At 30.2% G+C, this 27443-nt stretch overlaps 1 protein-coding gene across 3 annotated transcripts in view; it reads right to left on the reverse strand.

The window, feature by feature from the left end:
• Positions 1-25953, reverse strand: part of LOC129961758 (coiled-coil domain-containing protein 13-like) — a 69475-nt gene extending 43522 nt beyond the window's left edge. The window contains exons 1-3 of one of the 3 annotated variants that reach the window (XM_056075312.1): positions 13222-13338; positions 12762-12892; positions 9589-9765 (exon numbers count right to left, since the gene is read on the reverse strand). In XM_056075312.1, coding sequence (XP_055931287.1) covers positions 9589-9765; positions 12762-12791 — 207 coding nt within the window. In that variant the 5' untranslated portion in view covers positions 12792-12892; positions 13222-13338. Of the gene's footprint in view, positions 1-9588; positions 9766-12761; positions 13004-13221; positions 13339-25880 lie in introns of those variants that run through there. The other 2 variants (XM_056075313.1, XM_056075311.1) reach the window with 2 other exon arrangements.
• Positions 25954-27443: the final 1490 nt, after the last annotated feature.

A 27443-nucleotide genomic window follows, 5' to 3' on the forward strand; every position in this document is an offset into this window, starting at 1 on the left:
ATAGTGTTATCATATATTCGTGCAACAGTACAGACCGACTGCCTCTTGACATATTTTTCACAAAATTTGATAGAAATCCTCAAACTTGATGTAAATACCGTATATCAAATTTAATCCATTTAGCTCAAAGCGTTTTTGAGCTATCTTTGTTACAGATAGACAGACATTTTTCCAAAATATGTTTTACGAACTCAGAATGATCTTAAACGTGGAGATTCGTGAATATCTCGATTTTGAATTTTTTTTTTTTTTTTTTTTTTTTTTTTTTTTGAAATTACTATACTTTCTCTATACTTAGTATAGGAAAAAGTAAAAATTGCAGAGATTTTAAAAGAGCGTTTAGTGGTAATTTATTGCCTACACATATTAAAAGAGGCTTACCTTATGAAGTAAAAATGTCCGAAAAAGACAATTCATCTTTAACTTCGAAAAAAGTGTGCGAATGATAGAGGTTATAGTCCTACTAATAGATTGTGCGTCGAAATAGGTTCAATATTCTAATTAAAAAATGAAATTTTTACCAATTGCTTTTAAACTAACTCCATTTGAAGATTTTGTTTAAAACTTTCAGAAATAATTGCACAAAAATGAGTCATTGAAAAATTAATTTTTCCAATTGTAAAACAGTGTAAAAATATTTTATTGCGGTGAAATTGTGACAAAAATTATTCAGAATTACCCACTTTTCTTAGGTTTAGTTTAGTTTAGTTATACTCAGGTCCCGTTGTAAAACAACACTATGGCTATTTTGGGACTGACCTCGTTATTTTGAACCTCGGTCAGATGACGAGGACGACACCTGAGCTGGCACCTACCTCTCCATACTTCCATTGTCCCCGACGGATTTAACGTGCACCAGATCCGCTTACAATATGGTTCTTCAATGGAATTGGACTGGAATGTAACTTCTTTTAAGAAAAGGCGATGTTTTAATAGCGTAGCTAATATTTCCAGTTGTTAAGATTATATATACACCAAACATTATTTCATCAAGTTAGTATAGAATTTGTATAAAGTTGGAAACGCTGTATAGAATAGACAAATCTGGATAAAGTGTTTATGAAACTGAATATGGCGATGAAAATTTGTGAAACTGCAATGATATAAGATTTCGTGGCTCTCGATATATTTAAAGATCTGGTTAAAATTTTGCACTTTTGTATTGAATACAAATCATTTTCATTCAGTATTCTAGTCTTATTTATAATTTTCAAATTTAACCCTCTCTAGGGCCGTGGGAAGTATGCTTCCCACTAAATTTATCAATCTTTATATGAAATTATGTAAGTTGGCATAAGTTCTGACAATTTTTTTTAGTAAGTCAGAAACTTAGATGCTTCAGTTCTTTATCTCAGACAAAATGATGCGTCTTGATTTGTTACTTAATTATTAATTAACCAAATTAAGTAATTAAGCCAATTAAATTTATCTAATTAGCTAAACGAATCCCTTTTCTTATTCTAATTTTAAGCCTAAAAATATTTTAACATTATATGACTAGGAAAAAAATGGCTTTTTAAAGTGTTAAAATGCAATATAATAAGATATAAAGTGCATAATAGTTTTATTTTCGAATCCAAATAAGGAAATTTAATTTTCATTTTAAAACTATTCAGGCACCGAAAATTAGATTCATATTTATTACGCTTCAACATTATCTTCTTGTTGATAAGAGAAATTGGCAAATAAAATGTTTTCTGCGAGGAGAATTATTTTTAATGTTTGTAGAAGATAAATCTCGTTCTTCTAAAATCATGTTCTTCCAAAAGAAAAAAAAAGCATGAGGCGTAATAATTTTGCACTCTCTAGAAATGAGAATCTTCCCTTAAAAAAATCGATTTCTGACCAATATTTGCAGTCTGGCCGAACCACGAACTTTATCAATCAATGAAGAAAGAGAATAGACTTTTAGCTTTTACGGTTGATGGAACGGTCTCTTTTTCTTTCTTTTTCTGACAATACAGAACTCTATCCAATGTTGGAAATATCATTTATTACGATATGAAGATAAATGAAAGTGACTTATCGCTCTCCAAAGATGAAAGTTACAAGACTAATAATTTATCTTTCTGTTATTCGTTCGGTAGCAAAACTAATGCTGAATGCGCCGATTTTTAACGTACGAACAAACTGCACTAGGCTCCGGACTGTTGAAAATACTTTCATTTGAATTAAATGTATTTTAGAAAAGAAATAAGATGCGAAGGGATAGTGTTTTAATAATCACGGAAATTAAAAGAAATACAAAACTAAACGAAATAATAATAAAAGAGCCAAATAATCTTATTGGATTCGATTTCCTGACCAAAGAAAAACCAGCCCCCAAAACTTTCTCGGATACCCTCTAATCAAAATATTATCCATAGTGAACACCTTGCATGGCACTGACGTAAAATGATTAAAAAATATTCACGTTTGGAGTGAATTTAGCATTTTTACTGAATCTATCGTTTTATCCTTGACGAGTGTTTTGGCGATTTATCTTTGGCATCCACTCAAAAGTAATCAAAAATCAAATATGGGTTTCAGAAGTATTCTTTCCAACCGATTGAAACAAAAATTTGATAAACTAAATTTAAAGTCGCGAAACAACGTACTATATTTGATATATTTAATTCAGAGCATTTTTTAAATATCTCGTTTACATGTTTCTGAAAATACAGACCGACAGACAGTCAACCCCTTATAGAATTTTGCTCAGAATTTGGTAGGCGTCTGTACTAAAGGTGTTTAACCTGTGTACCAAATTTTATCTATCCAGATCTCTTCATTTTGTAGCTATCGTGGTAATGTATAATATACATCCGGACAGACAGACTTCCTCTGAACGGAATTTGCACAAAATTTGATAGAAATCTAAAAATTTGTTGTTAAGCCTGTATACCAAATTTCATTCGTCTAGTTTAAAGGGTTTTTGAATTATCTTTGTCGCACACAGGGAGACGTACATTTTTAAAATATCTGTTTTTCGAACCCCGAAAAGGTTTAGTATGTGAATAATCGTGAAACTCGAATTTTTTAACGATTATTATACTTTCTCTGTACTTTGTATATGAGAAATCAAAAATTGTAAACATTTTTGCATCCTTTCTATCAAAATCCACTCGCATTTTTCATATGTTTGCATTTATATAAACTTAATGCCTATCTTTTCGATTAAAAATATTTTCCTGTAAAGAAAAATACTTTTTGTTCTATTTTGGACTACTAGAAATACTTTACATAGAATCTAAGCAGTCATATGCACTCTTACAAGTATCTTTCTTGGGACATTAATTGAAATCTTTTCAATGTAATCACAAATGAGTGCGTATATTATAAAAGTAATGCAGATTTTTAAAAATATACTCTCTTTATTAAATGCATTTTTTTTTTTGTTTAACTTCTTGTAATATGTTCATAACTTAATTGGTTAATTAACATGTTTGTTTCAACTTTTCATAAACAGAACTATTTTCTCGCTTTACGCGCATATCCTGATTTCCTGTTGTAAATCGGTTTTTCTGACCATACTGATCGTCGACACATACACTTCCGTATTTAGACAAAGTTAAAAAAGAATTTCCATTGTAGTGCTAATTTCTAAGAAGTAGTAACTCAGAGAAGAATCAAGGGATTCTACTTTTCCTCTTTGTCTGTTGAACAGCTAAAGGTCAAACGCATAATCATTTCGAAAACAAATAACGATCAACAAATAAAAAGGTGAAGAAATGTGAAAAAAAAAAGAAAAAAAATTCCAGAACTGATTACATCGGCTGGGCTGGGAGGAGACATCGAAAATTTCTCTAGCTACTGATTTTTTAAGTCACTATCCGACTCGGACAGTTTAGCTTCCTGGAACATTTGTTTAATGCCAAAGTCTGAGAAATTCCTGGAATCTCTTCTTGCTTTATTTGATAAGGAAAATTTGGTTGACAGGCATATGGGTGATTTGCGTTTCAAGTTAACCAACATTTCCTTAAAATGAAATCTTTAAAGCCATTCTGAAATTTCTTATTTACAGGATTTTTTTTTTTTGCTGGGTAGACTGTCTAACCTGATTAGAAAATTTAAAAAAATACCAAAAAAAAGTTTTAAAAGAATTAAATTTTTAATTTGGAACTGATAAATGATAATATAAACATAAATAAGAACTTAAATTTAGAAACATCTACTTTGAATTATTATTATCAGAAAAATCAATTTAACTTGAAATCTTAGATATATTTGGTCGCGGTGGCCTAGTGGAAAGGTCTCGTCTTCATGTTCTACCGAAGAATCATCTTGTAAGCGGATCTGTCGCTCGTTAAATCCGTCGGGATCGAGTGTCCTACCGGTGGTGTGGCGTGGTGTGAAAGTTTGGAGAGGTGACGCCAACTCATATGTCGTTCTCATAATCTGTTCTTTAATATAAAAGCGACAAACCTTCGCCGTAGACGGATGCATGCTTTGACAATTAATACATTTATGGTAACTGACATTCATCAATGACTGCGCTGACCTGGTGGTAAGGTCTCGGCTTTGGAACCGGAGGGTTTCAGGTTCCAGACCCGATATTACCGAATAACCGTCTTGTAAGCGGGTCTGGTACACGTTAAACGTCCGGGCCAAATGTCCTTTTACTGTTGTGGTGTGATGTGGAGAGGGGAACGCCAACTCAAGTGTCGTCCTCGTCATTTGACCGCGATTCAAAATTACGAGGTTCGTCCCAAAATAGCCCTAGTGTTACTTTAAAACGAAACGTTAATATAACTAAACTATAGATATATTTTGCTTTCAAGCTATAGTCACTTTTTTTCAAATAATAATAATAATAAATAAATAAATAAATTGAAGTATATCAGTTATTAGGTATAGCTACTCTGTTTTATGTCTGTCTTTATATTTCATCCAAATAAATTATCTTATATTAGTTTCTATCCGGTTGTTCAATCACACATGTACATAATTTTCTGTCCGAGTTCGCTTTTGTAAGGATTCTTTTTATCCAAACTCTTTTCGATCTGCATTAATCTAAATAATCCATGGTGAATAAAATCGATTGAATTTGTAATTAGTTGCAATACTGGTACTGCCAACTGCATCTCTATACTTAATTCCTATTGTTCTAAAAGTAGGAAAATCTGAAGATTGAAAAAAGGGCCCGATTCAAAAGACTTGCGATTTATTTACGTAATTATTAAATTCGAAAATACCGTTGGAAATCCTAGAAAGCATCAATCTAATTGGATTTTTCAAATGTTTAGGTGGATAAAAAAGGCATTTTATAGAATTACAGACAGAAAAACAGTGTTTATGACACTACAAAATTTAGAAAATTCGGTTATGTTCGAGCTGCGATTGCATGGAATAACCAAAACCTAATTATCACTTACTCAATACTTGCTAAATATATATTATATTGAATTAATTGCATGGAATCCTGTCTTGATTATTTATTCCATGAATTATTTATTTTATTGGAAAAAGGTCTGTGAAACCAGTGAAAAAAAGACTCATTAGGTAAAAAGACCGACAACGTTTCGATAAAATATGATAAATTTTAAAATTATAATAAATTAAATGCAGTTTATTTCATTACAATAAAGATTGTCTATTATTTTTTAACAGTCAATACAAATTTAGCGATGAAACTAGCAATTGGATTTTATTTTTAAAAAATCTATGATTCTCAAAATAAACATTTGTAATTATTTCCTAGATTCGTTTCAAAATATCTCTCCTTTATATTTTAATAATTTATTTTTGAAAGGAAAAACATAATTTATATTAGTTGCATAATTTGCAATAAAATGTTTTGTAATGGTGACAGAATCTATAGCAAAAATGCGTTGTATAATATTTAATAAATTTTCTAAAAATATTTATTTATGCTTCATTACAGGAATTGCACTCAGCTGAAACATTACCAACTATACAGAAGAAAAAAATATTTTTATCTCATTTAATTTCTATGCAGTTCTTTGAATTGATTATTTCATAAAAATTGATTTATTAAAATCCAAAAATGCAATAGAATATAATTACACAATTTGAGACTGCCAAAATACCATTTCCATACATTTTGAAAAAAATGTGGACCAATAATTTGATTAACATTTATCAGAGAGAAAGAATGGGAAAATTTCCAGCATAAATTATTATTATTATTAAACTTCTTAATGAAAACAGGTTGAATATAAATAAAAGAATATAACTTTTCCATTTAATTTCCTATTAATATTTTATAAAAAATATCATGATTTCAACCTATTTGTCATTTATTGTAATTCTTCTCACTTTTTGTATATGCGAAATATATAAAGAAAAAGTATTGTACAAAATTTGGAACTCGAGATTTTGAAGAATGTCTTTTCTAAGCTCGAATATCAATTTCTTTTAAATTATAATAACCTTTTGAATTCGGAAAAGTAATTCGATGTATAATTTTTCACCTAATAAAAAGATTTGTTTATTGCTCTGAAGAATAAATATACATAATTGTTTTGTCGAATTTCTTTGAAAAATTAATCTATATACTTTTATTATTTTGTAGGCGTTTTTAACAATCAAAATTGTTAAAAACACCTAAAATAAAACGTCAAAAAGATGCACAGTCATGAAAGGTGAGCGAGAGGCGCCATCCGAGTGCAAAGGGTTGAAAATATTGAAACTCGAAAACGCAGTGGGATTGATAAAAATTTAGACATGATATTAGTAAAATGATTGAATATTTCTATCACATTTTAAGCGAAATCCTTCAAAATGTCTCTTTCTCCGTGCTAATTTGATCTCAACCAGTAGGAGTCGTCTCCACAAAACTTTCTGCATACTCTCTAATAAAATTTATATCCCCCTTCCCCTCTATAAAATTGTGGACCTTGGCTAAGGTAACGAATGCCTTGCATGATATTGGCGAAAAATTACTAAATATTTAGCTTGAATTTAGCATTTTACTAAATCAGTTGTGTGATCCTTGGCGAGTTTTTTTCGCAATTAACCCTTCCATTTAAGTAATAGGAAACCGAAAATCCAATTTGGATTTTAGAAATAATGTTTTCAACTGACTAAATCAACATTTGACCGAGACCTATAATAGTAGCCACAAAAGTCACATATTGTTTGCCAACGGATTCTAAAATCCCCAGCGCTTTTGCGCATGCGTTAGGATGGGTTCATCAGCTTAACTGTTTTGACCGAATGCCATACGTGCATCGATTTATCGGATTTTGATAGTTGTAAGCAAAAAAATAAAACATTAGTAACGATTATAACTCAATATTAAAATTACTTGGATTACATAGATAATTCAAGTATTCCATTTGAATCAAAATAAGAAAATATTCCCAAAATAGAAGGTGTCATCTTATTAGATAGTAAAGAAAATAAAGCAGTTAAGTGGTTAATTGGAATGGGTCGACAAAATAAGGGTAAGAGAAAAGCTAAAAGGACATGGTTATATTTAACAATAAGGTAAATTCCGGAAATATGCACATCTTTCCGCATCTCACCCCTTGGAATAGAATCGTCGAAAAGAGGTCGTCTCAAGATACTGAAACGAACAGTACCACATTTTATATATTTAAGTCAATGCGTTTGTAAATTAAAGTGTTTATATGTTTGTAAAAATATAGACTGATAGAAGTCTTTTCACTTTTTGAAATATCGCGCTTGCACATTAGAGTGCTTAAGGAATTTTAGACTGATAGATTCTGATCAAATTTTGAGCCGCTTGTCTGATTATCAGTATCAGTCTGCCTTTGTGTATGTGTACTCAATAATTCAAAAATGCAATTAATTGGATGCAAGAATATTTTAGCATGCAATCCTAATAACCATAGGAAGAAGTCTCACTAAACTTTCTCCCATACTCTTTGATTAATGTTCGTGTATTATTTACTGATGTCATTGGCGAACAATAATTATGAAAGACCCTATTAGCCTATTAGCATACGATCTTTGACGAGTTTTGTGTTAAATAAGGGTTAACATACAATCACCAGAAAACCGATGCATATTTTAGACTGCTTTTTCTTGATCGTTTGTTGTTGTTGTTGTTGTTTGTTGTCTTGTACGGTAGTGCAATAGGATTAGATCTGTCCAAAAGCGTCTAAAACGGCTTTGGCCACATCAATAACCTCAGTAGAGTTGATGCGGTGAATCGAGATGGATCTTGAAGAGCTTCGCCAAAATGGCTGGGCAATCAAAGATAGGGTCGGGGGAGAGTTCAGTATCAATGCAGTGAGGACAACTTCTGTAGCTTCGATGGCCATCAGAAGATATTTTCATTTCCCTGAAGTGTTTAGTCCTCAATCTAGCAATGATTGTGGATATAGTACGAATTGCACTACTCATGGAAGAGGGGCCATAGCCACCGGGGAGGTTGGACTTCTACCTGTTGGTCCGGAGAAGGTATTTTATTTCCCTTCTACCACCCAAATGAAAAACCAATGGAGGCATTCCGCAATCCGCCACCTGGGGACGCACCCTCTAGGGGTTACAGGTTCACAAAATACAATTGCAGTCAAAATCAAAAATACCAAATTAGCGTAGCTGTTAACTGGCTTATAAGCTTTCACCACACCAGGAAGTAAAGCTGCAGGTCATGGTTGAATTTTGGATCAAATTATTCAAAATAATTTTCTAATTCTTTTCGCTATCTGACAATGCTAAATTAAAAAAAAATAATTGTTAAACATTTTAGGCATCCAATATCCTTCTTTTTAGACATGTTTTTCCCAGAAGGTAACATCTCCATATTTGAAAGTATATACAGTGAGAGACAAAAGAAAGTAAGATCCTAGTGTTGTGAATTTAGGATTGTCATGAAGTTGGATCTTCTAACAAGAAAACTGTCCCCCAAAACACATCAAAGACTGTGAAAGAATGGTTACTCGATCGTTTTGTGAAGCATTTGAACCATCCTCCACAGTCACCAGATCTAAACCTCATTGAAAATTTATGTGTATATCTTGAGAAAAATGCCCGCCCAAGAACCGTTTTTAATAAGGAAGATATAAAACAAATTGTCACAGATGAATGGCAAAAATTCCCTTCCGAACTAACAACTGGTTACACCTATGTCGAAACGATTAAAGGCAGTAATAAAATCTAAAGGATTGCAGACAAAATATTAATATTACAGCTTTCATTGTTTTTTTTTCCTGTATCAATGTTTTTTTTTTGTTGTTTTTTTTTGTCGCATGAAATTTGATGCTTTTCTGTTTAAGTGGAATTATTTCATTTTGTATTTTAATTCAATTAAACTTTTACAAGTAATTGTATCCTACATGCATAAGCAAACAATTGTATAGTATATCTACTTTATATTATAACTAAATAATATATTTGAAATAAAGCGTTTTCTATATCAGTCATAGGTGTTTACTTTCTTTTGATGCTCACTATAGTAGTGTGAGGATGTAACAAGAAATTCTTAAAGGATGAATACTCTTGCTATTTTTAAAATATTGATACTTGCTTGATTAAAAAGTTGCCTTTAGAAAATTTTCAATTTGCATTGTATCTTAAAGTATCATATTCATTTTTAGCATATGATTACATTATATTTGCACATATTTCTCTAAATTAATGATATATTATTTTAACTCTAAGAATTATAAAGCGCACCTTTAAGTTCAGGATTATACCCATGTCATGTTTAGTCTTTTCCAAAAGTTCTTCATAATCGGCTCGGAGGGACCGCTTTTCTGATTCTAGTAACCAATTTTGGTAAGTCAGACCTTCCAACTGCTTTTTCCAGAATAAGCATTCCTTTACCAGGTTCTCTACACATTGATTCATTTCCTACAAAAAAAAAGGCGGGAAATGTTCAGACCATGCATATAACTTAAATAATTATTCGTTTTCCTTTATTATAGTATCATTTAAGATAATAAAAGTAATTAAACCAAAAAGTTTTTAAATTAACAACCTGTTTTGAAGCAATATTAACACATTGACTGCCACGCAGAATTTCTGACAATGTAATTTATTTGAACCCGTCCGTCACCGGTGACCCCCCACAGCAGTCAAGGTGTTAACGATATTTTGGAAGGGATGCCGTACTTTCGAATTCCGGCAAGATGAAAACCACGCCATTGTTTTGTATCCCCCTCCACACCGCGGCCTTAACAACTATCAGCTTATTATTTGTACTGTGCACTTTCATAGGAAATTTAAAGCAAGATTATTTAACATTAATTTTATATCCCAGCAAAATATTTTACTCGATTAATATGAAGCGAATTACCAAAATATCTGTTCTGTTAAATTTCCAATAGTAACATGGTCTCCCTTTTTTTGGTTTTAGACATCAATTTTTAAATAATGTCATTAAATAAAGCATTGTATTAGGAACAAAAACTTTATATAGATATTTCAAATATAAATTATTACATAAGAAATATTTTTATCATGATTCCAATTGAATTAATAAGAGACTTAAAATTTATTGCAGATCAGATGATATCTGAAACATGGGTTCGATAACGAGGTTATTATTAATTTCATTTGTTAGGGGTTTTCTGGCGCAAGAGCCATGATGTTGACCATGTTGCGCCAGTTTGATTTGGTTATATTAACGTCCCGTTTGAAGCAACACTAGGGCTATTTTTGGACCGACCTCGTAATTTTGAACCACGGTCAGATGACGAGGACGACACCCGAGATGGCACCCCCCTCTCCACACCACACGAGCGGGAGGACGTTTGGTCATGAAGGATTTAACGTGAAACAGACCCTCTTACACGACGGTTCTTCGGTGGAATCAGGTCACGAACCTGAAACCCTCCGGTTCCGAAGTCGAGACCTTACCACCAGGTCACCGCGGTCCCCCCCATGTTGCGCCAGAGGTTATTATTAACGCTTTTATTAACTAATTTTCAATATTAGCGGATTTGTGCCAGTGTTCTATGTGCATTGCACATTCTGGTGTAATTTTGTGTCATCAATATCATATAAAAGGAATTATCTTGAAAAGATCTATAACAAATGATGATTGGGTCTCTTTTAAAGCGAAAGTTGCATCATCGTTTTATAGTTTAACGATGGTATTCTGTAAACTAGTATTGCATCGTTCAGGATAAGGTGCAAAGCAAACCGTTTGACCTAAAACTACCGAATTCAGCATGTAGTTAAGTCCTCCTTGAGGAAGAGTTTTAAAATTGTAATTAAAAATCAAGAGAATTTTAATTGTTTTCTCTCAATAAATTTGAAGCCCATTAAAGCACACAAACTATTTTTCACCTCTTTAAAACAAAAACAAAACTTTTTAGTATTAATTTCATTCCCTTACAATTTTTGTCTCTAATTTCAGTAAGTTTTAAAAGTATTTCTAAATATTTTTTATAACAATACTTTAAATCTTTTTAATTACTAAATTTATGCTCAAGTGTACTGTTATGATATTAAATATTTTTGTGTACATACTATCCCTGGTATATTATTTTAAAAAATTAACTAGTGGGAACAATACCCCAGAAACTTCATCACATTATTTTTAATAGAGATCTTATCTCCCTCATTCCACATAGAAATTGAGAATCTTGGGCAAGGCCGAAAATGCCTTGCATGTCATTGGCAAACAATAGTCAAGAAATATTGAACTTTGTGGAGAAGTTAGTATTTTTTTCTGAATATATCGTGTGAACTTTGGCGCTTTTGTCGGCGATTAATCCTTAATATGTGATTAACAGTACATGAAAATCAAATTTGAGTTTTAGACACTTTTTCCCAACTGATTAAAAACAAAATTTAACCCAGAACTATAACTGAAGTCACAAAAATCATATACCAAATTTCATATATTTAAAACCACCATTTTTAGTTATTGTGTTAAAAACCCAGACTGACGGAAAGTTAATGATCATTAATAATTATTATTAATAATGATTATAATTAACTGACGCAATTAATGAATTTAGTTCCAAATTTGCTATATATCATCTGCACTTGAGATGTTAAATTTGTGTATCGAATTTTATGCACCTATCTCTCTTCATTTCATATTTATAGTGTTATATTCACACAGACGGACAAGGAGAATTCCTCAGAATGGATCTTCGGAAATATTTGACAGAAATCTACAAATCTGATGTAAAGACCACATATCAAATTTCATCAAATACTTTTTCAGTTATATTGATCATAGACAGACAGACTGACACCAAATGCCGAAAATGGGTTATTCGAACTCAATTCGTAAATATCTCGAATTCGAATTTTTTGACGATTACAATAATTTCTATATATTTCATATACGAGAAACTAAAAATGAAATAAAAGTAGTTATATCAAGTCTAAAATATTATACTACAATGTTTTGGGCAGGAAATTGAAATCACCGTAACACTTTTTTTAAATGTAAACTTGATTATTTAATACAGATATGCAAGACAAAATTGAAAGAATTTACATGAATAAAAAATAGAAATATTGAAAAAGTTAGTAAAGAAACGCGATCGAAAATTATCTGCATGATTTTTTTAAAAAGTTATGTTGCCTTCACCTTGTTATTAAATAAATGAAATAAGTGTAATTCTAAAGCTACTAAAAGTTATTTTTGTTTAAAATAATTTGTTCACAAGCATAGATTACTCTAGAAAATTGCATGATTAAATTTGCATTTAAATTCTCTATGGATATATAAATAAATATATTTATATACCGCAATATATTTATTGCATATGGATATATTCATATTCAATAAATATATATTCATGCGCTTTACTTTATAAATTTTCATAAATTAGAACATAGCGTATTTTGATATCTTAGTTTTCATAATACTCAAAAATCTTTACCTCTAATCCAGCTTTTCTTTTCAAGTGCATTTTCCAAAATATACTTTTCTTCACTGATTCTTGAAAGTCAACTTGATTGTCTTGTATATTTTTAATTTCTGTAACATCTATATTTGCTTCTTTCTTTAGTTCTACGGAGAGTTTCAACTTTAATGAAGTATTGCTATTATCCATTATGATTTGTTTATGAATTGAACAACTGATGAATAAATTACAATGTGCAAGAGCTTTTTGTAATTTATTTTTCCAAAATAATTGATAGTTGCCAGAAAAATAGTCATTTGCTGTAAAATAATTACGAAAGTGGCTAACTAAATAATTCATAGTTAATTTTGATAAATAATTCACCATTTCGTACTAACAAAATAAATTTTAGATGAATATGAAGCTGTTTTTTGTCATTTTCAAAATAACAAAAAATTTACTTACAGATAAACAACAAATAAATCATTGTTCTTACCAATTTTTTTCTCGAATTTTTCAAATTTGTATGATGCTTTTTCTTTTTTTTACTATTTTCATAAAGTTAAAAATGTGATGATCACATTATATATGATGTTTGGCAATGGCGGAATGAACACACAACTTAATCCAGAATCTGAACAATTTGAGCTCCTGTTGCCAACGCCACAAATGCAATAATTTTTGTTGAGAAGACACGGCCATGGAATTAATATTGCCCTAACCAAAACAATCTGTTTTGATAGTTATATTATACTGAAAAAGTTTTATTGAAAACGATTATATTATTATGTTTTTTCTTCTAAATAATAAACACTAAATTTTACTGTCGATTACTTTTAGCTATGTTTTTAATAGTTAGAATATGGCAACGATAAGATATTATTTTCGTCAACAATAAAGATCTTTTTTTTTTTTTTTTGCTTCTTTTTCTTTTCTTTTTTTTATTATTATTTTTTTGACAAACGAAATTTTAAAATTAATTTATCCTTTCTGCAAAGTGTGCTGCTACTATTTCTTTTTTGCCCTTTGGATTTTTCCTACTTATTACCTGAAGGGAACAGGTGAGGTCTATCCATTGTTTTCATTATGCTTAATGCTGGATTTTACTTTTGGCCAAACTGAACACAATATTGTGATTCTAAAAAAACTTGATGAGTCACGCTCATTGAATTCAACCAGAGATAAATTAAAAATGCATCTACAATTCATTGAAAAGTTTTTTTTTTTTTTTAATTTTAAACTCTCAGAATAACTTGTCCTAATATTGGATCACAAACAATATGAGGAAATAAATATTATCCTATCTAATTATGATGTTAAGTTCTCAAATGAATCCTTTTCTACTGCAAGCATATATGAAAGAAATGTATACATATAACTCATTCAAATAATTCAAATATAAATTTGCCCGACTAGAGAAAATAATGTTAAGATGAAAGATCCTGCTTGTATTGCACAACTGTTAAATTTAGAAAGAGATATGAATATATCTCTCTCAATGAATGCAATATTGGAGAATATAACGTCTTGTTTTCTTTTATTTGACATGCCGACCAAAATATCACTTGAAGAAATAGCGTAAGAATTGAGCAAACATAATGAAACAGAAAGTCGTTTTTTTCTTTTTAAACAAAATGAGATGCGGGAAATTTCACCAGTTTTTATCACTATTCTTGAAGTCTTCTTATCACATTCAATGGAAACCTGGATCTCAAGTTAAAAAATAAAATCTTTTATCGATCGTTCAAGCAATGTGCAAAATGTCGAGGTTTGTCCACCAGAAGAAATTTTGCGATAAAGCAAATGTATGTCATCTACGGGGCTCATCCCATAATGGAGAATGTAAGTTAGGTACTCATATTAGCGTCCCGTTTTAAAACAACAATAGGGCTATTTTGGGACGGACCACGTAATTTTGAACCGCGGTCAGATGACGAGGACGACACTTGAGTTGGCGTCCCCCTCTCCACATCACACCACAGCAGTAGAGGGACATTTGGCCCGGACGTTTAACGTGTACCAGACCCGCTTACAAGACGGTTATTCGGTAATATCGGGTCTGGAACCTGAAACCCTCCGGTTCCAAAGCCGAGACCTTACCACCAGGTCAGCGCAGTCATTGATGAATGTCAGTTACCATAAATGTATTAATTGTCAAAGCATGCATCCATCTACGGCGAAGTTTTGTCCCTTTTATATTAAAGAACAGATGATATTGGAACTAAAATTTCGATGTAATATTGCAATAGGTGAGGTTCATATAGTTTTTAATCAATCAATTACAAAATGTTTAACAATTATCAAAGCAAACGTACCAATTATCTAGATCGAAAAAACACCTAATGACGAAAAAAAAACCCCTATATTTTTCAAATTATTAATGCAAAAATATCACGGCAATCAAAGAACTCTTCGTAATATTCGAAAGCACAGTTAAGACTCTTCTAGAAAACGTTTCTAGCATGTTTAATCAGGGAGAAAAAGCTGACTAGCCTATCAGAAGAGAAAAAGGACTTAAAAACCATGCCAAGCCAAATCTAATGGTGTTCGGATGCAATTGGATGCGAGTTATAAAGATGGAAAGTATGGAACTTAATCTTCCATTAAAATGGTTTCTTTTCTTTTTATAATCTTAAATTTTCTTTCTTCGAGCATTCTTTTCCTTCCTTCTTTCTTTAAGCATGTTTTTCACTTTTTTTCGGCTTCTTTCTCATTCTTTTCTTTTTTCAAAGCTTTCTCTGCCTTTTTATTTTGTGTGTGGTTGACATTTTCTGAATGGCATTTAATCAGTGGGAAAGCAGAGGCTTAAAAATAAAATTGGATTAACATTCCTCATTTTCCTACAACAGAATTCTGGATCTTTCCGGAGACTTTTCTTAATTCAAAAGACAATCTTCTCAGCCCAAAAAAAAACCTTTTTCTGTTTAGTTCAAATCGTCTTGCCGGGGATATACAGTCTGTCAAAAAAGTATTGGGACACACCACAAGCTCACAGATTTTTATCATAAGATTTCCCTTAAATATACAAATGAAACCAAAACAAATAAATAAATATTATTTTGATATGAACAAATCATAATAATTCAAAGAAAACTCATAGTAATGCAATTATGATTATAATTGAAAATAAAAGAAATCAAATTAAAAAAAAAACGTGTTCAAAAAAAGTATTGGGACACTTCCCAATAAATAAAGAAAAACAATGCAAACTTAAAAGTTAAGGGCGCCTTTGCTTTTTATGACCTCTCGTAGTCTATTTTTTACGGGTTGGACCAATTTTTTGCAAAATGATCCATCGATTTTGCCCCTCACTTCGAACAAATGTTTTCTTAACTCCTTTCTTGTTAGAAATGTGAAGTTCATATAGTTTTTGCTGCAAATAATCCTACACATGCTCAATGGGATTAAGGTCAGGACTTTGTGCAGAGTCTCTAGAACAGTAGAACAGTGGTAGAGGACCCATTACTTATAAATATCAGTGATGGGTCCCCTATGTTTCGGGTCATTATGATACAATTTAAAATGTCTTGAGATTCCCAGCTTGCTCACACTTTGCTTTAAATTTCGCTTGAGAATGTAAAGATAGACATTTTTATTCATTGTACAACCAATAAAATGTAAGATGCTGACAACAGTGCTTGCCATACAACCCCAAACTATTAGATTACCACCTCCATATTTGACAGTAGGTCGTAAATTTTTGACATATACATAGCTGTATTTTGTTTTCGCTAAAATATTGATTGCCATCCGACCCGAAAATGTTATATTTTCTTTCATCAACAAAAGTTACATTTTCCCAAAATTATTTTGGCTGCTTTACAAACATTTTAGCAAATGCCAGCCTAGCTTGTCGATTTGCTTTGCTGATGTAGGGCTTTCTTTGAGGTACTCTGCCGTGATATTTTTACATTGCAGAGTCAATTTTATAGCTCTAGTTTTTGGATTAAAGTGAATTTGTTTCACAATCCATCTCTTTACGTGTTCATTAAATGTCTTTGGATCTTTGCTTGTTTTGAACACTATTTGTTTTCTTGAACTTGTGAATTATGTTAAAAATAGTAGATTTTCTCCATTTCAAGATATGTATGTCCTATACAACGAACTGATTTTCCATTTTCCAATGACTTTTCACAAGATTTTCGCACATCAACAGATATATCTTTGTTTCTCGCCAATTTTTCTATAACTAATCTTATCTATTGAGAATTTTATGTTTAAAATTATAATCTAAAAATATGGCCGTAAATTCAGTTCTATTGATGTGCTATACATTTGTTGAACTTCTTATTTCAAAACTGACCCAATACTTTTTTTACTCCCTTTGCCTTTGAATTATCTTTAAAAAGTTAGATCAAATGATAATTCTGAAATACCAATAAAATTTTCCTTACAAACTGTACACCAAATGTTAAAATATTTCTTGATTCATGTACAGTTTTTATTAATGTATTTATATCTTTATAGTTATTCTCACTAAGTGTCTCAATACTTTTTTGAGAGACTAGACGTTATTTCGTAAAATTATTCCAACAAGAATTCCCCATAACTTTAATATAGAAGTGTTAGCAATTGAAGTTGTTTACAATTATCATAAATTTATATGCTCCTCAAGATCTTAATAATACGAAAGGTTTTTTTAAATTCATTTTTCGATCCTTTATTTATCTTTGGTAATTTTAATTTGCATCATCCTATATAGGGGTCAAATAGAGCTACTCCAATTCGTAACGATTTCGTTGATTGGCTACAAATCTCCAATTTAATTTTCCTCAATTCATCGAATCCTATTCGTACTACTTATACCGGAACAATTTCTTTATTTGATCTCAAATTATGCTCAGCGTCCATTTCTCATCAAATGCAATGGTATGTTTTAGATTCGAATTTCAAAAGTGATCATATCCAATCGTAACAACATGGTTACATCTCGGGGAAATATCGAGAAAGATCAAAACGATTGATTGGAACAGCGCTATGAAATAATATTCAAAGATTTTTATTGACAAAAACTAATCTAAATTCATTAATGAAAATTTCAGAGGCCTCCAAAAAGAATTAAAAAATCTGTTACAATACCAAATAACAATTCTTCCCGAGTAGTAAAATTTCTTATGTCATAATTTCTAAAAATTGAAACAGCTGCTTCAGAAAAAGGCCCTTTGTTACATTTCAGTTTCGGACCGTATCAAGCATTAAAAAAAGCATGGTAAAATTTCGTTATCACAATAAAACAACAAGAGGAAATTATTAAGACAAAATGTGTAGTGTAACCCGAAACCCTCATAGGTTCTACACAGTGCTTAAAAAATTATATAATCATTCAAGTCAAGAAACAAATTCTTCAAACTTTACCTTTTTTAATCATCAATGTATTTTGAATCCAAGTCTTGGGAAAAACTCAAGCGCTGATTGGCGTATTTTCTTCAAGACAATCGATAGGGTGGTCTAAAATCACGTTTTTTTATAGAATAGAAATAATCAAATTTTCATTAATTTATCAATTTTCATTGCAAAAGAGTGGAACTTTTTTATTTCAACTGTAAGTGTTTCAAGAATATTTCATTAAATATGACTCACTGAACAGAGAATCTACATAAAAATTTGAAACTCCTAATTAATCAGAACATTTATGGATTCAAACGAAATAAAATAAATTTATTTATTTCATTTATACCATTTTTTATTAGATAATAGCCGCCTTTGGCGACCAGCCGTTTCGCCAGTATAAGTCCTCGCTAAAATGTTCAATTAAATATTTTATGTAACTTAGTCTCATAATAAGTTTTTAAAGAGAACTATTTTTAAACTTCGAATTTCGATAGTCATATAATTCACTTTTACTGTTATATAAGCATTTAGCCGTTCAATTTAATTTCTAATTAAATTTCACTGTACTACGCATTGAGTAAATTTCTAATTAAAAATTTTTTTTAAAAAATCACTCCGAGGTGCACATTTCCATCCTCTAAGGTATGCATTTGCCAAATTTGTGGATCAAACGGTCTGGCCTGTAGAACGCCAACACACACACACACATTCATCCTTATTATAAGTATAGATATAGATAGATGCCAATCAATAAAATTTTAAAAATTAGCTATTGGACCCTGATTAGAGTTAATATCCTGCATATATTAAACCACGTGTGTCTTGAATAAACTTAATAGTTGAATTAATAATATAACTGTTTTAAAGTGTCATAAAAAACTTTTAGAAGCAATATTTTTTTTCTTTTAGAAAATATCACATTTCATATTTATTTCATTTCATACAGACACGTGCTAAACATTGCACTTTCCTAGGTTTAGCTTGCGATAAAAGTTAACTTAATCTTTGCGTTCGAGTTTTTGTCAACATGGTGGCAACACGCTGATAAAAAAATTTTTCCTACACACTCATAACGAGTCCTTGCATGTTAAATTTTATTTTCGTTTTGTGCGAGATAAATTGTTGAAAAATACGATTAAAATATCTTTTGAAATTCATTAAAAATAGAAATTTAATTTATGGAATAAAACTTGGTATTATTGAAAACATAATTTTTGAACTTTAAAACGTTCTAAAAATCAGATTTGTGATGTGGGATCATCGAAAGTTATCGCAGAAAAGCGCTAACATTTCACTTAATTTTTAATTAATTGAAATTCTAATTAAAAATTAAAAAAAAAACTCTTTCATAGGTGTATATTCCAGCCCTCCAAATTAACAATGTTAATAGCTCTAGATTAAACGATTTGGCCTGTAGAGCGCCAATTTCATGGGGGGAAAAATCCGAGTCAGTAGTTGAAATTTGGAAAAGCAAAAGATTTCTTAATTAATTTTAAAAAGACATTGTTGTTTTTGAATTTACATTGTGTGTTTGTAGATGATTCAGCTCAGCTGTTTCATTTAAAATAATTCTTTCGAGTATTAGGTTGTCTTTCTAATGATTCTTATTTAAATGTAGTGAAAAATCTTTTTATTTAGTTAAAGAAATTTTGATCGATTTGTTGTTAGCATCGTTTAAGCTTTTCTATGAATTCACGAAAAAATTAAATAAAGAATTTTCAGTATTATCATATACTTCAAAACTGATCGCATGTAACAATATTCAGAAAAAAATCTCTTTAGCAAAATCAATTAAAATTGGTTACAATGATTAAAATTTTCCTCGCATATCTATATGTAGATTGCATCAAATCGGCTTTCTCATTGTCGAAATTTAATCAGCTGCTGAAAGAAGACGGAAAAAAAATTATTTCCTGGTTAGATATTTTCCTTACAAAGAATGAAAAACTGAATGGCGTCTTTTCCTTGTGTCATTTCAAGGTCATTTGATATTCACTCCATTTTATGGACAATAATTTTATTCCGTTTTAAATTGTTGGCAAATGGGGGAAAAAAAGAACAGCTAGTTTCCTTATTGTAAAATTAGGAAAATAAACGGCGTCATTTCCTTCATCCTTAGCATCATCAAAGGTCTTTTAAGATACAGTGGTTCAAAAGGCCTTTTGAATGAAGCATTTTTCTCTTATTCATTCGATAAATGGAATCAACATTCGAAGGAACCGAAAGTAATGTTCATAAAATTTTTGAATACATGGTCTTAAAATTTTATTTCAAACTGTGAAGTTAAAAATCATTTAAAACGTTGATAATAAAATATTAAGAATGCACTATTATTATAGACGAGAGGCAAAAGAAAATAAATGCAAATAAAGCACATTTCTCATACCTATATATGATATATAAAGTAACAGTTGCAAATTACTTGTTACACAGGGTGGTTATAATTAAAGTTCCATTTTGAAATGGTCATAAAAGGAAAACTACTGGGCCGAACGTTATCAAACTTGGTAATAATTTAAAGAAAGTCATAGGAATTTCTTTTCTGCCAAAAAAAAAAAAAAAGTTCAAGAACTCATTACCAAGTGTGAAATGGCGCTGTATGCAATATTGTGAAGCAAAATAGGGCATGAATAAATCGGTTTAAAATGTGTTTAATCGTTTCTGAAATGTGTTACAAAGCATGTTCAATGTGTGTTATCTCTAAAGCACTGTTTATAGTGATAATCTAAACAATTTGGCGGAACTTAAAGAAGCGATACACCGACACGTGAGCAACTTTCCTCCTGGTATGCTAAGAACTACTGTTGAGAAAGAAGTAATGCGATTTAACTTGCTTTCAGAAAATGGTGGACACCAAATTGAATATGCTTTCTAACATGTTTAACATGTTTCAGAAATGGTTAAACACATTTTAAACCGATGTCTTCATGTCCTATTTTGTTTAACAATATTGCATACAGTGCCATTTCACCCCTGGTGGAGAGAGTTTGAACTTTTTTTGGCGGAAAAGAAATTTCTATGACCTTTATTTCCAATGTTTGACTATTACCAAGTTTGACAACATTAGGTCCAGCAGTTTTCCTTTCATGACCATTTCAAAGTGGAACTTTAATTATAACCACCCTGTATATTAAATGGGCATTTCTCATTATTAACCTGCTTCTTTCTCTTTTATTTTATTTTTATACAATCGTCATAAAAGGACTTTGCCAGTTTACATCATTTATAAGTATCGCAACATTCAACGAAAGCGAATGAAATTCGATATGAAGGTATATTAAAACATAAGCTTGGAAGTAAAAAGAAGAGCAAAAATTATACCGGCTATAAGAGGAGAGAAATTAAAAAAAAAATCAAAAGCTAAATGCCTCATACGATGGCATTTTAATTTTTAAATTAAGAATCAGCCCTTTCTTAAAAATAGAAAATTGCTTGGAAAATTTTCTTCTTTCAATCCTGTCCTGTTTAAACATGATATTTTTCATCTAGTTAGTCAGCAGGTTTTGGATGTTATTATGATTAATTCAATTTCGATATGTGTATAAATTATTGACAAAGGACAACATTAAATTAAAACAGTTAAAATTATTTACGATATAATAATAATGAATTTTCCAATATATTAAAATAAATAAAAGCTACGGATATATTAAGTTAAATGGAACAAACCATTTCTCTAAGTATACATAAAGATAAGCAAATGATGTGACTCTGCTGGTCTTATGAACTATGGCTCTTTCCGCTACAACAATACACGTTGACATTTTAGTCATGGAGGATGATAGTGTAGTGAATATCTTATAAGCCAGTTAACAACTACGCTGCAGACGAGATTGCTTTTGTATCATGGTCATGTTACTGGACTGCGAACCACAAGGTTCCAGGTTCTATTCTCGCTCATCGCAAACCGCCACATTGGTGACCTCGGACGATGAACCTTCAACCTTTGTACAGCTGTTGTGGCGCCATCTACCCACAGAAAACCAAAGTCGTCAGACTCACTTGACGCAGCAACCACTCACCCACACACGCTCGACATAACTCTTGGTGCTACTCAAATGGGTACAGCCGCGTTAGAATCAACAGATAATACATTAACAGTCATATCGTTCGTCTCACCTCCGACTCACTGGAGGGAGAGTCTGTAGTGAATAGCTTATAAGCCAGTTAACAACTACGCTGCAGGAGTAATTGCTTTTGTATCATGGTCATGCTACTGGACTGCGAACCACAAGGTACCAGGTTCTATTCTCGCTCATCGCAAGCGCCAGAATAAAACCTAAACTAATGCATGGGAATTTTATCTAATCTGAAGAACACAATGAAACATTAAGTTCAATAAATTCCTTATGGCATACTTCAACACATATTTTAGTTCTCTTTCGCTGTTCACAGTGCACCCGTGAAAATGGGTACACTTTGCGATGCATTTGACATTTTTAGAAATACTTAAAATATTTTGCATTTTTGTGCAGTTTCAATCAATTTAGTTTTTTAATTACAGTTTCAATTTGTACGGTTTTTAGTACTTATGAGCTACTTCCGAATTTTATTAATGCGATTAATACTCCAATTTGTATCTTGCAATGAATAAAATTCCAATATCACTAACTAATTCTCACTGTGGCTACTTATAAAACATGAAACAAACGAAAACTTTCTCGCATATTTCCTAATGAACACGTCATGCCAGAAAACACCTTACATGACACTGGCGTTCAATAGTTAAGAAATATTAACCTTTGCCAAGAATTTAGCATTTTTACTGAATCTATCGTATCGTGCTTGGCTAGTTATTTTGTGATTAATTCTCCAGGTATGAGTTAATAGCATCCAAAAATCGAATTTGTGTTTTAGACGCGTTTTCAGAATCGACTGAAAAAAATTTGATACAAAAATGCATTTGAAATCATAAAATATCATACCAAATTTGATATATTTAAATCATTACGTTTTTGAATTATCGCGCTTGCATGTTTCTGAAAGCACAGACGGACAGACAGTCAACGCATTATTGCATTTGGCTCAAAATTTGTCAAATCTCTACACTATAGGCGTGAAATCTGTGTAACCGAATTTCATCGTACCGAATCATCTAGCTGTAATCATCGTGTTAAGCTATATTCGTACAGCAGGACAGATGGATTTCTTTTGAACAGATTTTACTCAAAATTTGACAGAAATCTGTAACTTCCGTGCGAAGAATATATACCAAATTTCAATCTTCTAACTAAAGGTGTTTTTGAATTATCTTTTAAACAGACAGACAAATGAAAAAGTTTTCCAAAAAAAAAATGCATTTTTCGAACCCAGGAAGGCCTAAAACGTGGTGATTCGTAAAAATCTGGAATTCGAATTTTTTGACGATTATAATACTTTCTCTATGCTACGCATACGAAAAAATGAAAATGGAATAAATAATTGAAGACGAAGTGGCTATCAGAAAGGTGATATAGATAAAGAAATTAGCGAATTATGTTGCAAACAATGTTATCTTTATATTTGCAATAATAATGTAAATCAATGAGCCAATCTTCCAACTTCAATTATTGGTCTGATTTCGTCAATTATTATTTCTTATGACAATTTATCACTTTTGATGTGTCATTAGTAATTGCTTGCATTCGTTATACCTCCATTTTTGAAAGAAATTTAAAAGCATCTTTTCACTATATATAGTTTATAGGGAAAACTCGCGACCTAGGTTCACCATTCCCAAACCACTAGACTTATTTCGATTTTTTTTTCAAATAGATCCTATAGTTACAGTATTTGATAGATCCTTTTGTTTGCACTTGCAGAGTTATTTATTGATGATGTTTTCCAAATTACATGAATTTATTTAAAAAATTTAGTCTTATAATCAGTGAAAATATTTTATCGTTCATTTACTTTAATAGAATTTTTTTTTAAAAAATGCATTATTTAAAGTAAATTTTTTACATCTCTAATTAGAAAGGAAAAACACTCAATGAAAATGCTTCCCATATTTCCATTTTATTTCTAAGCCAGTTGAATAAGTTGTCTAGATTTTGTTTTATTGATTGAAAAGTCAACTAAAATTAAACGCTTCAATAAAAAGGATAGAATCTTATTAAGAAAATTTTTGATTTTACAATTAATGTACATTAAAGAATTTTTAGATAAAATTACATGTTCAAGTATATTTAATATCTTGTCACGCAATTACATTTTAGAGGAAGAAATTCAATACAGACATTTTTAATGTCAATAATGGCATGTTTCTTTCTTTTTTCGTTGCCATTATCAAGTTTCAAAATGTTATCCAGTAATTATTTGAAAGTAGCTTCATTCGACCGATAAGATCTCCAGTCTGTCCTTTCTTTGTCTTGAATTCTTTTCCTTATCCACTTATGATTACCCGGCTCAAAGCTTTCTAAAACTTTCTTCTTTAAATCTGACGAGGAAAAAATGGTGGAATTTGAGATGATTAAAGTTCTTTCATAGCATTATTTTGTCCTGCAAAAACGCCAAACGATTTCCAAATTTAACCAATATCACAAAAAGAAAAAAGTAAGTGATGAAATGGTTAAGGTAGTAAAGAAGATTTATGATTTAAATATTAACCAAATAAAAATTCCTATAAGACGAACAAATCTTAAAATATACTAAATTTAATAAATTAAGACGAAACAAAATTGAAAATGCCTTATTCAAAATCAAATAAAAAGTGTTTGAAAACCATTATAAATGAGCGAATCATTTAATGTGTTTCAAATGAAAAAAATACAATAAAATCAGTTTCTCTCTATATATATACATACATACATATATAACGCTAACGTAGTGGAACAGAAAGTGACATTATTACTAATTGTCGAATGGCAACAATCAAATATAAATAAAACATCATACGAATTTCAGACTGCTTCATTAATTGAATATTTTTACAGCTGTACTCATTAAAAGGATCCGGAACTGCAAAATATTGTTAGAAGTTTTCTGGAGTAGTTCCTCATGTCACCAAAGAGTCAGAGGAAAGAAGATATAAATGAAATCAATAAATAGATTTTTAAAAAAAATTCAATCAAGTGTGAACATAGGTTTAGTATTACCAGATAAGCAATCGTCTTAGGACTTCAGATTAATGTACAATTTCCCGGCAAACACTTCAAAATCGTGCCAACCGTCTATAAAAACTCTCTAGAAGTCTGCAGTCCTGGTTTATTCCAGAAATGTTAACAAACGGCTTTAAAATTGCAACAAAAATTGCGACGATTATATTTGGCAAGAAATAGCAAATTTGGCGCTCATATATTAATCTTAACAAGGGGAGAGCACGGGATAGAAATCTGAGTTCGGGATGAGATTTGTATAATGATAATATGCATTTAGAATGTTCATTCATGAAAATATTAAAATGCAATGCCCCATCAATTTCGAGAAAATAGTCCTCAAACTTTTCGTAAAGCTTATATACTGATAATTTGACTATCGTCTAGATAATCCCAATGGCGTGATTGTCTAAGTAACTGCCTCATATACAGAAAGTGAGGGTTCGAACCTGGATGGGATTTTTTTTCTTTTTTAATAATTTTTATTCAATTATAAAATTTACAAATACTTTTAATTAACATGTTTTTAATTTTTTTATCCAAAATTAAATATTTATTATCAAAATACATAATATTAAAATTAAATTTTTTAAAAAATTATAATTACAGATACATTTAAAAAATTTAAATTTAATTAACGATTTACAGATGGTTTTAATTAATATGCTACTTATTTTTATACAAGGATAAATGTTTATTATTTTAATATTTAAATTTTAATTTAATATTTAAAAAATAGCAATAGTACTTGCGTCTTACGATGTTGACGTCTTTGATTTTATAATCCAAAGAAATATGTTCTACTTCTTTTTCTTTTTTTCCTTCAGGTTAATACTCATCTGATGAAGCATTATCTTCAATATTTTCAAAAAGTTCTTCGTCACATCTTTCACTTGCATGAATAAGTTCGTCATCACACACGATAATTTTTTCAGAGATCATGTCAAGAGTATTTTGATAAATTTCTTCACCCAACAAAATTGCTTCTCTAGAAATTGAAGCTGAAGATTCTGATGCAATAAGATTATTTTCAGTTAACAATCTTTGATAATAAACCACTACATCTTTTAATCTCAATTTTGACACTTTTTTATATAGTGATTCCAACGGGATTTCATTTTCAATTTCAGATATATTTTCAGTTTCCGTATTCACAGATATTTATAACTTCAAAATCTATCCATATTATTTTTAGTTAGTTAAAGGGCGATATAAGACGCACCAAAATCTTTACTTTCTAAGCCTTTGTTCGAATTTAAATGATTATTAAAATGTGAACCATCTGCCTACGCATTCAATAAATTAACACCTGCTCTCTACTATTTCTTTTGATTATTGCAGTTGGGGAAGTTTGCTTACATTTTAACAAATATCAGCTGCTCATTTCAATTGTTGATATAAATACAGCTTCGTTGAGTTAGAATTGATAATTTATTATTATTAAAATCCAAGAATTTGAAACTTAATTGTTTGAAAAAGGTGCAAGCAAGTTAAATTATCTGTAGCGATTAATGCTACGTTTTTAATTATTTTTCCTTTAAGCATTAAATAATAATTTAAATATTCAAAGAATAAGAATTTATCCTTTCATAAAAATAGGTAGCATATTAATTAAAACTATAATCTAATTAACTGTAAATAGTTTATTAAATTTAAATAATTTGATTTTTTAATAAATAAATCTGTAGGTCTATGAAAAATCTGATTTATGCTTAGTATTACGAAATATCACTAAACAATTTCAAATACAAATTCAAATTTGTATATTAAACAGTAATAAACATACTTCAATCAGAGAATAGGGCCTATTTTCGTTTCTATGAAATTCTAATTGATAGAAAAAAATTCTAACAAATACAATTTCGTCATATAATTTTAATAAATTTTAAATTGTTATTAGTTAATAAAGTATGAATCATAAGTTTAACACAACTGTTTGGTTCATAAATTGCATTATTCCCTTTAGAATGATGATCTGTTATTTTTTTAATTGATGTTATTTTTTTAATTGTTTTCTTTTCAAGGCAGAAATTATATTATAGATGTGTCCATTGGTTACATATATTACTCCCATAATCGAGTTGGAACTTTCTATTTATCAAAATGGCAGCATTTATTAACTTCACCAGGGCTATATAATTTAAAAGTTAAAACTGATTCTATTATTAGTTTTAATAATTTAATATGAGAGTTATAATCGTAATAAAACTTTTTTTCTTAAATGATTAATTTTAAAAGAATTTTTTTTTATTTAAATTAAGTTCCCTTTTTCTTTCTTTTTATATCTATTGTTTCTTTTCTTTTTCTTTTT

This window comes from Argiope bruennichi, chromosome 2, assembly GCF_947563725.1.
Source record: "Argiope bruennichi chromosome 2, qqArgBrue1.1, whole genome shotgun sequence".
Lineage (NCBI taxonomy): Eukaryota > Metazoa > Arthropoda > Arachnida > Araneae > Araneidae > Argiope > Argiope bruennichi.